General features: G+C 47.4%; 1 protein-coding gene across 1 annotated transcript; it reads left to right on the forward strand.

The window, feature by feature from the left end:
• The first annotated feature begins 11923 nt into the window (after positions 1–11923).
• LOC136538645 (LOB domain-containing protein 39-like) lies at positions 11924–13973 on the forward strand. Its single transcript, XM_066530613.1, has 2 exons — positions 11924–12467; positions 13151–13973. The coding sequence occupies exons 1-2, from the start codon at positions 12284–12286 to the stop codon at positions 13699–13701; spliced, it is 735 nt and encodes a 244-aa protein (XP_066386710.1). The 5' UTR covers positions 11924–12283; the 3' UTR covers positions 13702–13973.
• Positions 13974–14790: the final 817 nt, after the last annotated feature.

The raw sequence follows: 14790 nt of genomic DNA on the forward strand, positions 1-14790 counted from the left end.
CCGTTTAAATTAACTCTCTGCCTCTGTTAGCAGTTATATCCAAGATGTTTTTTTGAACGATTTAGAAGTTTTACTCTCAGCCCTGATGTGAAATATAAGGTATCCCTTATATTATACTCCATCCGTCATGAAATATAAGGTATCCAAGTAATTTTAGAACATTAATGGTAGGTATGCAGGCAAACATTGTCTTTTGGAGTGTTTGTTCACCTAGAATCCCTGATAATTTCTACAAATTTAAAACTCTGGATATCTTATATTACAGGACAAAGGAATTTTTTCGTAGAAATTTGGCTTATGCTGATTTGTTGTGAGAGGAAAATAATGTTCGTTCACTGAAAAGTACTGCTGAAGTAGTGCTAAAGAACAGGGTGCTAAACGATTTTTAGACAAAATAAAGAGCTTGACAAAAGACCATCTTGCCCCCTCACTAATTAGGATGGAGGGAGTACCTCAACTATTATTTTCCTTAATCAAAGCTGATTGTCACGCTAAGTTCAAAAAGAATATCAACATTTCCTGCCAAAACAGATAGAGGAAAAGGATTGAAGACCTAGAATAACTTTATTTTAGTATAAATTTAAACTATGAATCATTTATATTATAGGACTGATGGAGCAATTAGAATTCCATCCCCTAAAATTCTTTTAAAATACAATGGGAAAAGTAAAAACTTTATAAAATAAATAACGTTAGTATTATTTGTTTTCTACGAACTGGCTTACAATAAAAAATCAAGATAGGACACCCTAGAAACAAATAAATCCTATAAATTCTCATGATTCATGAAAACGATCTATAAACTTTACAGTCAACAACTTTTTATTTGAGACCATTTAAACGTGCAAACATTTATTTTAAGTTATTATATTTTGAAACTTTAAGTTTTGAAATTTTCAAACCACCTCTCAAATGTTAACATGATCTACCAGAGCTGTAGTTCTCAACCTAGTACATGACTTCGTAGTTGATAACTTTTTATTTAAGATCATTTAGATAACCAAATATTTGTTTTAAATTATTAGATTTTGGAATTCAACTTTTTTATTTGTTTTCAAATGATCTCAAATAGAGGCCCGTTCTATATCAAAGTTGTATGGTGCACGATGAGATCTAAAACTTTATTTTTGATTTTTTTTTCATTTAAAATCATTTAGAAGCTCAAATATTTGATAAAAGATGACAACTAAAAATACAGATAACATGTGGGGGGCTAGGTGCCACCTCAACCAAAACCACACGAGAAACCAATTGGAAATAATCAAGAGGAATATTTTGCACGGCTTTGAAAATCGGAGGACTTATGATTTCTCATATTAGAGTTGAAGGGTGGTTTTCAGACTCGAATACAAATTCAGAGGGTCAAATGGACTTAACTCCAAAAATACAATCTTCCATGTAGTTCAACACTATATATATATATTCACTTCCCAATCTTCATGAAGCCCAGCAGGGCCAGCAAAGCGAAAACCATCATCCCCTGTTTGTCGTTGTAGTTCACTAGATCGCCACAAGGCAATCACAATTTTGAGCCTAATAAATGCCTAACTTCACAATGAACTTCTTCAGGCAGGCCGGCAGGTGGCCCCTGGTGAACGGCATTCCCTCTGATATAATCTGTCGTAGTTTGTCTGCACCGTTCTTTTTCTGTCTGATTCCATCTCCGAGCGATCAGTTTTGTACAGCGGTACAGCCGCATCCATCTCGTCACGAAAGGAAAATTGGGCATGCCTTAAAAAAAACTCTGGCCTGCGGTGGGCAGTTCCCGCAACTTTGTGCTTAAGTAGAAGAGACTTCTCACGTAGGTAGAGAAAACTCTCGAACCCCATGTCCCATCCTCACATATAGAGGGGGCCGTTACCTTGTGAGTGGACCAGTCTATTTACCTATGCTTTTGAAAGCGCGAGACAGGTGAGAGGATTTTTTTACCTCTGGCAGGCGAACAAGCGCACCCGCGAAGGCTCCAACCCTGCACGCGAGGCCTCGCACCCATTGCACAGGCACAGGTGACGGCACGGTAGCAGCATCATGCAAGCTTGCACCTTGCCGCAAGACCAGCATGCCCTCTTAGATAGTCTGTCGAGGCTTACCTGCAAGCAACAACCACATTCGACTCACAACTTGTTTTGAAGCACCATATGTATCTAGGGAAATAATCGATCACGTCATGGAGAGGAAAATGTGGACCGTGGCGTTCTTCATCATCCCACACACAGGGCATGCCTCAACGCCTGCCTCGCACCCGCTGCACAGGGACAGGTGCCGACAAGGCAGCACCACCGTGCAAGCTTCCGCCTTGCCACACGACATGCACGCCCTCTCACAAGATCAGCCGGGGCTCATCTACAAGCAAAAAACCACAATTCAACTCACACAACCTGGATTGAAGCACCATGTATATCTATATACAATAATCTATGGACTCCATGCATATCCTTTTCTACCACTTGAATTACGGTGACTTGAGATGTGTTGATTGAGACTCTTATGTCAATTAATACCAATGCATACTGCCATTTTTAGTTACACAGAATCTTGAATATGTATATATACACTAGTTGAGTGCTGGAATCCCATGACATACAACCGCACGCATAAAACATATGCAAAATCTCATGAATCACAAATAAATACATAATTCAAACTGCTTTCTTTAAAATCAAAGAAAGCAAGTACACTTTTTTACGAGGCGCCGCCATGTTGAACAGGCCGGAAGCGGAAGCACGAAGAAAAAGAAAAGAGAAGCAAAGGATGGGGGAGTCATTATGATGTGTGCAGTTGTCGTGCTATACTGCTACGTACCATGGATGGATGCATGAGTCGCACGTCCATGCATGCTTTCATATAGACGACGACACGTACGCGTTGTTTCTCCGTTGACGACACGTACAGCAGGGCGACACCGCGAATATTCTCGTACGTCACGGCCGACGCCACAAATACGTCATGGCCCACGCCGAAATTAGAGGCTGTTTGGATGACAGCCATCATTTGCCACCCTATGTGTGGCGCAGCCACAACTTGTGGCATGGAAATCATCCGTCACAGAGTGTGGCGAGTTTTGTCTCTGCAGGAACCGTGGCTGCCTAATAAGTTGGCTCGTCAACCAAACCATTGACAAAAGTTGCATGGATGCCACACATATAGCGTGGCGTGGGAGGGCTGCCAACCAAATAGTCCCTTAGTTTGTAACCTCGTCGGGAGGCATATGCAAAGGATATTGTTATTACTGCAAATTAATCACGTACGACTTGCTGGCATGCTGCTTCACCAATGCAATGGAAAATCACATGGCCGGGTCGTTATGTTCTAATAAGTGTGTGTGTGTGTGTTTTTCCCTCGAGTAATTAAGCAGGTTCAGAGTGTGGGAATGTTTGTGTGTTGACCTTGTATGTAGTGTATATACGCGGAGTCAGGAATTTTATGGAGCCTGGGCAAGACACAATGTCATACTAAGGGCCTGTTTGGCAAGGCTCTGGCTCATCTGAAAATGGCTCCGGCTCTGGCTCCTCTGAAGAAGCTGAAGCCATTTTGAAAAATGTTTGGCAAAACGGCTCCTTCTGTTTTTGTACAATGGATGGAAGAGGGTGAATGTCCATATTGCCCTTGCTTTAACTTGGTTGTACATATGATCCTTGATGTCACTTTGTCAAACGACTGACCAAAATTAACAAGGATAACATGTAAAATAACGTTACCTACTAATAGTGTTCGTTAGACTACAATAACGTTTACAAAAGTAGGAATGATATTGAAATATCATCAAACATGAACACATTTTTTTTCATTGTTAGCAGATCCTCCTCTTTCTGTGTTGCTAGCTCTTTGCAGGGGCCTCACCGCCGTGCCGCTCATGGCCTCGCCGCCGTACCACGCGCCCGCGACGCCCATGGCCTCGCCACCGCTGCCACGCGCTCACGTCGCCGTGGCCTCCATGTCTTTTCACTCGCGGATGGACAAGGAGCCAGGAGAAGTTTGGTTTTGGGGCTCCGTCCACGCAGCACAAGAAATGCTCCAGCTCCGTTGCGGCTTTGGCAGCGGAGCTGGTTTACTCATCGGTGTTTGGCAGGGCTTCGGCAGGAGTCGGAGCCAGAGCCGCTCGCGGAGCCCTGCCAAACGGCCCCTAAGACATTATTTGGAGGAGCTCCAGCTCTGGCACTGTTGTGTTATTGTAGCGCCTGATATACGCTAAAAGTAAAATTCAAAGCAATTTAAACCATGGAAAGAACTTTGTGAATTTGGATTTTATATATTCAACTAGAACTCAATTATGTTATTATTATCATGCGTGCATATATTTACTGGCGGCGAGGCGAACCATTATTCACGAAGGCTTTGGCCATTTTGCCCCTTACTCTGACTAATAAGTGTTTACAGATACCCTCCGATGCTAGTTTTGGGGTAGAATAATGGTAGTTACATAATAATAATAAATTAAATGCATCATTGGGCCTCTTGAGTCTTGACTAATTCCATGCTCTTTGGAATAGCATATTTTTTTTTACAACAACATATATATTTATATTATCACAGCAACCGTTTTACAAAGGGGTCCTCCGTAGAAGACCAAATTACAACAAGGTCCTGTAGCTGGGATGGGAAAGCAACACCGTTGTTGGCGATGTAGAAGATAAGTCCTCCGGCGAAGGGCCGCAGGGGCGTCAAAGACGCATGCACCCGGATGGACTAACCGCACAAAGCGCCGGTTAAAGGAGGATCGATTGAGCCGTCGGAGGAGACGCACACCGCCGACCAAAGGATGTTGTTGATGTCGTCGCTGGAGGTTAAAGAAGAAGCTCGAACCTGGATCTCAGAAGGAGGTGGATCGGAGTTGACAAACCAACACTAGAAGAGGAGCCACCTTGCTGAAGAAGGGAGCACCAGAACTGGAGGCTATTGTAAGGAGATGGATGCGGGCAATGAAGGTTGTGGATCGGGAGGGAGCGGATCTCGTCGATGGTGGGTGGAAGTGGAAGCGGAGATGTTGTAGAGGAGATCCGCGAAGAAGACGAACGAATTTATTTTATTTCTACTGACCTTGTAGTTGACGATGTCGGCGACAAGGAAGACCACAATTATGGCGATGACGATGGCAAGACAGGACTTTCCCTGCAAGGGAGACACCCATTCGGGCACTCTAACTACTCTCTACTAAGTACTAGGTGGGGAGGGGGCCCACTCCTAGCCCTCTCCAGCGAGCTCGCCGGAGGCGGGAGTGAGGGGGCTGGCTGGGTCTGGTTGGGAGAGCGCGAGAGCAAGAAGCCACGCCAGGTTGGCTGCAGCACCTCCCGTAGGAAATGAGCAGTGAGAGGAGAGTTCCTCTTTGGAATAGCATTGACTAGGCTCTGGCTCCACCAGCAGGTAGACGTTCAGGTTAACAGCTTCGGGGGTGGGGTGGGGGGGGGGGGGGGGGTTCTTGACAGGATTACCTTGACTTTCAAGTCCAGAATTGACTTCAGGGCTGATAGTTTTCTTTGAGTGCTAAAATCTAGCCGCCAAGGAATATATATAGCTTCCTTGGCTATGCTAGTAAACTTCCAAGAAAAGTATATTCCTTGAGGGGCTTATAAGACCCATCAAGGAAATTAAGCATTTTGTTGAGCGTGAATGTAAACCTTAACTATTTCCTTCACCGCTATTCTTAACCCCCAAGAAAAAAATATAATTTCCTTGGCTATTATTCTAAACAAGCAAGAAAATTTCCTGCGCGGGTATGGTATGGGTATGCCTAGCCGGCTAGCCGGAACAAACGGGCGGGATGAGGCCGGCGACGGACGAGGCGGCCCAGTGGCCACCTACCTTGCGATTGGAACCCACACAGTCAGTGCTCGGCACCAAAGTTTAGTGGGCCGGCCTAGTGGGTATTAACACAACATTACATTTTGGGCTGCGGCCTCGTGGGTCATCCCGTTGATCTATCCCGTCAATAAAACCAAACAAGTGGATGCCCAATTGCCCACAGCCGAGCACCGAGGCATTGCCGGCATTCCGGCAAGATGGAGGCTGCACGTGGAACGGCCAGTTTTGTGGCTCCGGCCTGCTTGTCGCATTATTTTTGCCGCGTCCGTCGCCATTGACAGACGGGTGGAGCCTGCGGGCGACGGTGTGATCCGGTGATGCATATTTTTGGCCGGTCCAAAAAAATAAAGGGGGCTGGGGCCACCCGACCACTGACCCACCACCCCCGAGCAACGCCAACGCGGCCACGCTCAGCCCTTGGTGGCAGCCAAGGGGCAGGGACGTCGTATTCTGCCTTTCTTAAATTTTGGGGCCCGGCCCGGCGGCCCTCCGTCCACCTTTTCTTTGCCAGTCTTCTCCCTCCCCTTTATTCCTATCCACAAACCCTGTTCCGCGGCTGACATGCTCGGATCCTCTGCAGTTGCGTTCGGTATGACCACGCGCGCGCGGGGTTGCAATTACATTGCGTTCACGCGTGCACGGTCACGGAAATGCCCCCATCCACACAACACCATGCGCCCAAGTGTTCATCAAGATATGGAGCTGCATGGCTGCATGCACATCAGCATTTACTATCGCTAATTACTATCTTGCCGGACAGGCAATTTTCACGGGATTGTCAATGCATGCATGTTCCAAGATTATAGTAAATGGGCTAGTGCAGATCTGTCAATTACGTTTTATGATATTTTTTAAATGGTTTACTAGAATCCTTTTTTTAGAACAATGGTTTACTAGAATCTTGCTGCCTTGTTTACGATAATCTCTTTACTAGACTTACAAATTTTTTACTAGAATCTATGCCTTTCCACCCTTGCTAGTTACAGTAATCTTTACTAGATTGTTGCAGTAAATTTTACTATATTTTTACAATAATCTTTACTAGATTTTTACATAATTATTTACTAGAATCTATGCCTTTCTGCCCCAAGTGTAGTTCCGTTAATATATTTACTTTTTTTTGCAGAATTATTTAATAGTATAACGCATCTAAAGATTAACAATAACCACCACACGTGTGCTTGCAATATCATCTTAAGAAGATCCACATGTTCCTTTTACGAGAATGGTGCTGACAATGAACTACAAAATTATATGCTGAATTACGAGAATACTGTTGGCAACTGACTATAATATCTCTGAAGAAATGCAAGATTTGGTACATATGTTTTTACTATGAAAATGTCTGACAACACGAAGTGAACCAAATATCTTTGCTGCTGCTGTGAATCACAAACTCATTTTCCCAACAGATCTGCAAGAATAAATGGATTATTATCAATCTACGGGCTCGTTTGGATCGGAGTATTTTCACAGGAACTTTGAAGGAAACCAGTTCCTCTGTTTGGATGACGTCAGGCAGCGTTTGGAACGGAGGAACGCTCGTTTCAGTTCCAAAGGAAAGGTTCGGTTCCCTTCACAAAACGTAGGAAAAAATACATCCAGTCTGAGCTCTGGTTTCGCATAAGACCGAGGCAAAATAACGCAGAGGAGATAAACAAAAGAGTACTAGCTCATTTCTTGATACTGCTGTTGTCCAAATGCATGGGATCATTTGTCTAACGCCTACGGTGCTGATTATTATAATACAAAAAATATTGTTAAAGTGGTATTAATGGTCTAACCGAAACTTTTGGTTCCTCCATTCCAAACACTCATTCCCACAAAATTTCTACGTTTTTCAATCCTCTGTTTTCAACCTCTACTCACTTTCTATTCCTGTGTTTTTTCTCATTCCTATGTTTTTGATTCCTACGTTCCAAACAGGCCACATGAAGGATTGAAGGGTGAGAAATGGAAAAAAATGCGCTGAGAAAGGGAATACTTACCACAAGAATGCATGTAGGGCGGTGCCAGGGAAGGATGCAGACGGAGAGGTTGTGCCATCGCCCAGCATTTCCGTGGCGTCGCCCTTACCGAGCCCCGTCGAGGCCCTCGCCTGAGCAACGAGAAGGTTGGAGGGGATGTCGCTGGTCCCATGTGTCCCGTCAGGTTGGAGGAGGCGCGACCAATGGGTGGATGGGAGTCTGCCGCTGCCATCGGGGTGCAGGAGTGTTATCTCACAGGATCACCGGCTCAGGTGAGTCGACCACTCACTAGTCTTATCGAGCATCCGCTAGTGTTGCCGAGCACACACTAGCTATGCCGATCACGAACAAGCGTTGTCCGACCACACACACTATGACTAGAGATAGAAGAAGAGAGAGAACAGAGCATACACACACAGTACAAGTACCAGCGTTAGCCGGATCCCTGTATAGGAGATTGCAAATCTGAACTCTCTTTGTTGAGGTGCAGTGGCAAACTATATATATAACTCTATCCATCTAGTCCTAGTACAGCTGCCTTACTGCAACAGTGACTAGATAACACAGCAGGACTGACTTCTGCGTCTGTCCCTGTACGTGGCTATAGTCCGGCAGGTGAGCCGTTCGACGCCTGCCTCTACAGCGGCTACAGTACCACAGTAGGGGGCCTTTTCGATGCTGCCTTCTCTTACTGTGTGTTCACACAAGAAAGTAGTAGAATATCTAACAATTCTTCCCCTAATCCTACTGCTATCCCTTGTACCTCCTTCATGACATCATCTCCTTCAGCTCCATGAGTCGAAGACGTCCGAGCGGCTTGGTGAGGACGTCCGCGAGTTGCCGACCAGTTTCGACGAACTCGATGATGATTTGCCCTCCATCGATACAGTCTCTGAGGAAGTGGAACTTCACGTCGATGTGTTTGCTCTGATCGTGCAGAACTGGATTCTTTGCGAGGGCGATGGCGGGCTGGTTGTCCACCATCAGTGCTGGTGGGTGAGCTTCCGCACCGGTCAGCTCGCCTAGTAGCCGACGCTGCCACATAACTTGGCACGCCGCTATGGCCGCCGCTACGTACACTTTCTCGCACGTAGATAGCGCCACCACCTTCTGTTTCATCGACAACCATAAAATTGGAGCCAACCCGAGAAAGACGGCAATCCAGAAGTGCTCCGTCGTCCGTCGATGTCCCCGCCATATCTGCATCGCTGAACACAGTGAGCTGCAGCCTACTCCCGTCGGTCTTGGGGAAGATGATCCCCTGATCCACCATCCCTTTGACATAGCATATGCAGGCGGAGGGAGAAGTCCTCCACTGTTTTATCATCCTTAAACTTGAGGTTGGCGTACTCCTGCTTCAGAAGCTAGGCCATCGCCTTCTTTGCGCGGTCAGAACCGACGCACATCGCCGTAATAGCCTCCTTAGCCGTGCTCTTCGCCCCCAACGACTCCCTATACTCCGTCGGTACAGCAGCGAGGATAGCCTCCAACGTTGATATGTCATCTTTCTCATTGTCGGTGCCCTTGTCAACAACATTCCAGAGCCGTCGGGCTCTGAGCTTGACCTTCATGGTCACCGGCCACTCTCCATAGCTGGTGCGAGTCAGCGTCGGGCAACTGGTGCCGCTGACCTCCCGCACCGTGCGAACAACGATCTCTGGTCGTGGCTGGGCAGCCACAACAGTGCCACTACTGTCGCCCATCTCCGAATCGTTCGTCATCGCCAGCAGTTAGTCCGGCGACGGCGCTTGTACGGCTCTGATACCACTTGTTATCCCACAGGATCACCAGCTCAGGTGAGTCGACCACTCACCAGTCTTACCGAGCACCCGCTAGTGTTGTCGAGCACACACTAGCTATGCCGACCACGAACAAGCGTTGTCCGACCACTAACACTATGGCTAGAGGTAGAAGAAGAGGGAGAACAGAGCATACACACATAGTACAAGTACCAGCATTGGCCGGAGCCCTGTATAGGAGATGACAAATCTGAACTCTCTTTGTTGAGTTGCAGTGGCAAACTATATATACAACTCTATCCATCTAGTTCTAGTACAGCTGCCCTGCTGCAACAGTGACTAGATAACACAGTAGAACTGACTTCTGCGCCTGTCCCTGCATGTGGCTACAGTCCGACAGGTGAGCCGTTCGGCGTCTACCTCTACAGCGCTACAGTACCACAGCAGGGGGCCTTTTCGGCGTCGCCTTCCCTTACTGTGTGTTCACATAAGGAAGCAGTAGATTATCTAACAAGGGGCCGCCGGATCTGGGGAAGGTGGCGGCGCAGGTTGTCGTCGCTGGTGGTGTCGTTGGCTTGTTGCTATTGCCGCCGGTACGGGAGCCGTCGTGGCTGGGCCACCATTCGGGTGGTGTGAGAGCCGTCGTGGATGGAGCGCTGCTCGCCGAGCGCATGAGGGCAGGGGCCGCCATCACCAGTTGGTGACTCGCGCCGAGCCGGTGGCGGAGAGCCGGAGACCCACGCCCCCACGCGCCACGCTGGTGGTGGTGGAGGAGACCCACGCCGCCACGGTGATGCCGCCGCCGGTGCTTGGATTGGAGAGGACTCGACGCTGCCGCCGCCGGTGCTTGGATTGGAGAGGCTTGACTCTTGTGGGGCGATTTTTGTTCATGACTGCCCTCTGGAAGGAAGTGACGTGATTAGCGGGATCGGAGATGCGGTCCACTTTAATCCGTTGATTTACGAGCCAAAGCAAGCAACGGCTGGAGGATTGTGCTTTTCTGGGTAAGCGGACGAAATTTGTGGGGTGTGGCTCAATTTGTATGGAGCACGCTACATTAATTAGGAGTCTAGCTACCAGGGGGAATCGATCAATGCATGCATGCACTTGTCCGAAGGGGACAACAAAGCGCGTCGACTGCGGTGGATGAATGGACGGGCATGTTTTGCTGGCGGCTCGGCTGGTGTTAAACAGCCTGTTCGGTTAGCTGGTTCGTATCGTTGTTGGTTCGTGAAGAAGTACTGCTGACTAGTTTATGCGAGAGAAAAATACTGTTCCGGCTGAAAATTTACGATCGTTTGCGACAAGCTACAGCCAAACGAACAGGCTGAAAGTCGGCTTAGCTGATAAAACGGCTGATAAGTTTAAGCGAGCAGGCCTTTGAACTCGGGAGTTTTGGTCCGACTATAGAATAAGTTATCTTGTACCTAGCGACAGGGTATTATATATATAGAGAGAGAGAGGGAGAGAGAGAGAATGACAGCTTGATGTTAAGTGGCAATATTGCATTGGTCTTGAATATTTGATCCAATGTATATGAGTTTTAGATATACAAGGTTTTTTTTAATCTTTTAATTGAGCTTGATGGATTATAAGTTGCTAAATGGTTCTTATTGCGATGAACTATCCGTCGCTAAAAGCTCTAACATGTTGTCAGTTGCTAAAAGTAGGCTCGTCGAATGGTTGGTCGCTAAACATCATGTCCGTCTCTATTTACTTATAGCGACGTCTTTAGTAGCAACTGTAGGGGCCTATCCTATAACCATTTAGCAACTGACTGTCCGTCGCGGTATAGCCTTTTAGCAACTCCAAAGTAGCTAGCCGTTGTTTTAAGTTTCCTTGCGTCTATCGTTGGCAAAACAAAATCACCAGGCGAGTTGTCATTTGCCACACGGTCTAGGAACGCGAAGCCGACGCCCGCCTCACGACCTCAATGTCAGTCAGGGCTGCACAGCTGCGACCAGATGTGATGTGTTCTGAGTCGTGCGCGTTGCGCTCGCGTACGGAGACCAAACACTCTCAAACCAACACCCTCACTCCCTCGCACATGGTTGATTGGTTTTATTGACTCATCGAGATGGCCTCGTATTCTTCTTTATATTGGCCCAAAACCAGTTGAAAAAGGTAAGATGCAAGTCTCTAGATGCCTCAATGCTGATTGAATTTAAAGAAAAGTGATTTGTTCTGACAAACTAATCCACATTTGCATGGACGACATCGATGCTGGACATTGTGCGCTTTCAAGTATTCTCAGCATCGGTGTAGGTGGCGTAGGCATATTTTCTTTGAGCATCGATTACACCTTGGTCAGTCCAAGGAGCATGGAGGGAGTGTTACCTGCTAACCTGCGTAGAGGTAGAGGATCCTGGGGACGCGATAATGGGGCAGACTGTGGGGATGTTGCGGCAACACGGAGGCGGCAACCGCCAATGTCATTGGAGCGGAACCCACCCCAATTTCTCCTGCCTGCCTTCAGCCTTTGCTGCGCCCCCTGCCACTCCGGAGGGACCGCGTGCCTCTCTTCCTCTTCCTCTATATAAGCAACCAACCAGCAGCCTTCTCTCCTAGCTAGCTAGCTATTGGCTGCTAGCTGCTCCTGCACGCCTCCATTGCCGACAGCTTGCGTTCGAGCACTCGGCCGGCCGGTGGGCGTTGGCTTCGATAGTTCAGTCGTTAGCTTATATATATCGAGAAAGGAGCGAGAGAATCAGAGAAGCTATTGAATCAAAAGGCGATCGAAGGAAAATTTATCGAAGAGCTAGCTAGCGGGATAGCTAGATGAGCTGCAACGGCTGCCGCGTCCTGCGCAAGAGGTGCAGCGACGCCTGCGTGCTCCGCCCCAGCATCGAGTGGATCCACGGCGCGCAACCGCAGGCCAACGCCACCGTCTTCGTCGCCAAGTTCTTCGGCCGCGCCGGCCTCGTCGCCTCCCTCGCCGCCGTCCCGCTGCAGCACCGCCCAGGTAAATTAATTATTACTATACTAACTTCGTTTACTTCACTATATATTATACTCTGGTGCTCCCTCATCATATTCCATCTACGTCTTCTAAGTTGCAAGATTATCAGTACTCGATCATATATGCTTACTCTGACGTTACTCACACGGATACATATAGATGACGAAGTTCGTTCAATCTTAGTTGAGGATTATTACTCCTATACAAGTGTCCTAGGACGAACTTTGGTTTCATCTATGCTGACCAACAATGTTATCTTGAAGAGAACAAACAGACGTGACCTATATATGCATCCACCAAGGTATCTCCCAGCAGTAGTAGTACGTACCAATGTTTTGTTTATTATGGCGTTTACGCGGCCTTCCGACCCCCCATGGGACAAAAGTAAAAAGACACCCATCACAAAGCTGCAGAATCTTTTTGCCAGGCCCAAACCCAATGCTACCTCACCAAACCGACTTCAAGATATGCTAGTTAATTATTGGGATTTAATTTTATCATTTATATTATTATGATTATGATTTCAACGTATTTTTTTGTTGGTGGTGAATTTTTAGCAGTAGTATCTTCTAGTTTGCCTTTGAACTGTGTGACTACCCCTGACTGCTAGCGTAACTAATTAAGAGCCATTTTGCTGAGGTTCACAAAACCAGATTAACAAATGGAGCGAACTGTGGCTAATGCAGCGCTCTTCCGTTCGCTGCTGTACGAAGCCTGCGGGCGGACCATCAACCCGGTGAGCGGCGCCATCGGCCTGATGTGGACGGGCAACTGGGACCTCTGCCAGGCCGCCGCCGACGCCGTCCTCCGCGGAGACTCCCTCCGCGCGCTCTCCACCATCCCGGCCGCCTTCACGGACCGCGACAACGGCGACGTCGGCCTCGACCTCGCCACCGCCTCCTCTTTGTCCTCGCCCGAGAACTCCTCCTCCGCGCCGTCCAAGAAGCGCAACAACTTTAACGGCGGCCTCGCCTTCAACGCCGCCGCCGGCGTCCCCGTGGGCTGCCAGCAGCAGCAGCTGCTGCCGCCGGCTGGTGCGCTGCTGCAGTCGTGCGAGCTCGACCTCTGCCTGACCCCGGCGTTGTCGCCGCTGGCCGGTGGGCTGGTGCGGGGCTGCGTGGGCGGCGGCGGCGCGTCCGACGAGTACTCCGCCACGACGACGTGCGAGGACCAGCAGCCCGTCACCGGTGATCATGCGGAGGCCAGGACCCCGGCGCTGCTAAACCTCTTCAACTGACTGACTGACGATCGTCATCGTGTTGTCCGTACGTAACTTCTTCAGTTGTTCTCCTTCCTTGTCAGATGTAACTGTGCAGATCGACGTTTTTTTTTGGCATGTGAAAATGCTTCTGAGAAGAAACCCGCCGATTAGCGTTGTTAATTGGGTGAATTAACGAGTTTCTTAATTTGGGTATATATAGGGAAGAGATGTACTAGCTACTGTAGCTGTGTGTCCATCTCTTTTTGAAGAGATCTAGAACGACAAGCACCAATTGGGAATTCATGATCCTCCGTCATACTAACAACTTCGTCTCCATGCACAGTCGCTAATTTTAGTTGCATGAGGTTTTTCTAGTAGCAAAATTTTATAGGTAATTTAGGGACATTTTGATTTTCGGAGGTAATCCCAGATTTTGAGCACCAAGTAATTAATTTCCATTTTTAGAAGCAATTTTCAGAAAAAAGAAATGATAAAGAAATTCACAAAGATATAAGATGATGATTCCGTTGCCTCGGCACCGTTGCTACGTGATCCGGCTTCTCCGGGTATTCAGGAAATGATTTGGACCCAACATTTGTCTCTAGCTAGTCTAGTCAAGACACGTACGGTCAAAAACATCCATTATTCCTATGAGCTAGCTATATTGCGCCATGGATGCCTGGCTTCTTGCTATCGTTAAACACCAAGTCAACCAATCACCTCATAGCGATTGTTATTTGTCTCATATTGCTGGGCTAATTGTTTTTTCTCTCTTGTCTACCGATGGTGATGGAAAACGGCCATGATTCGCTATACATGTTATTTGTCTCATATTGTTGGGCTATTCCGTTTTTCCTCTTTGGTGATGGAAAAACAAACAAGATACATGGTGGCCATGAATCGCTAGAAATGGTATTTGTCTGAAATTGTTGGGCTATTTGTTTTCTCTCTCGTATACCGATGGTGATGGAAAAACATACGACATGGTGGCCATGATTCGCTATATATGATAGTTGTCTGATATTGTTGGGCTATTGTTTTTCTCTCGTCTACCGATGGTGATGGGAAAAAAATACATGGTGGGCGTGGCCATGGTTCGATTATAATTTTTTTTAGTAAAATGTC

Source organism: Miscanthus floridulus, chromosome 2 (genome assembly GCF_019320115.1).
Source record: "Miscanthus floridulus cultivar M001 chromosome 2, ASM1932011v1, whole genome shotgun sequence".
Classification (NCBI taxonomy): domain Eukaryota; kingdom Viridiplantae; phylum Streptophyta; class Magnoliopsida; order Poales; family Poaceae; genus Miscanthus; species Miscanthus floridulus.

Bases quoted from the DNA above. Each gene is read 5' to 3' on its own strand.
- LOC136538645 (XM_066530613.1), top strand. From the start codon at position 12,284: ATGAGCTGCAACGGCTGCCGCGTCCTGCGCAAGAGGTGCAGCGACGCC. The intron at 12,468-13,150 runs GTAAATTAATTA...TGGCTAATGCAG, and splicing joins CCCGCTGCAGCACCGCCCAG to CGCTCTTCCGTTCGCTGCTG.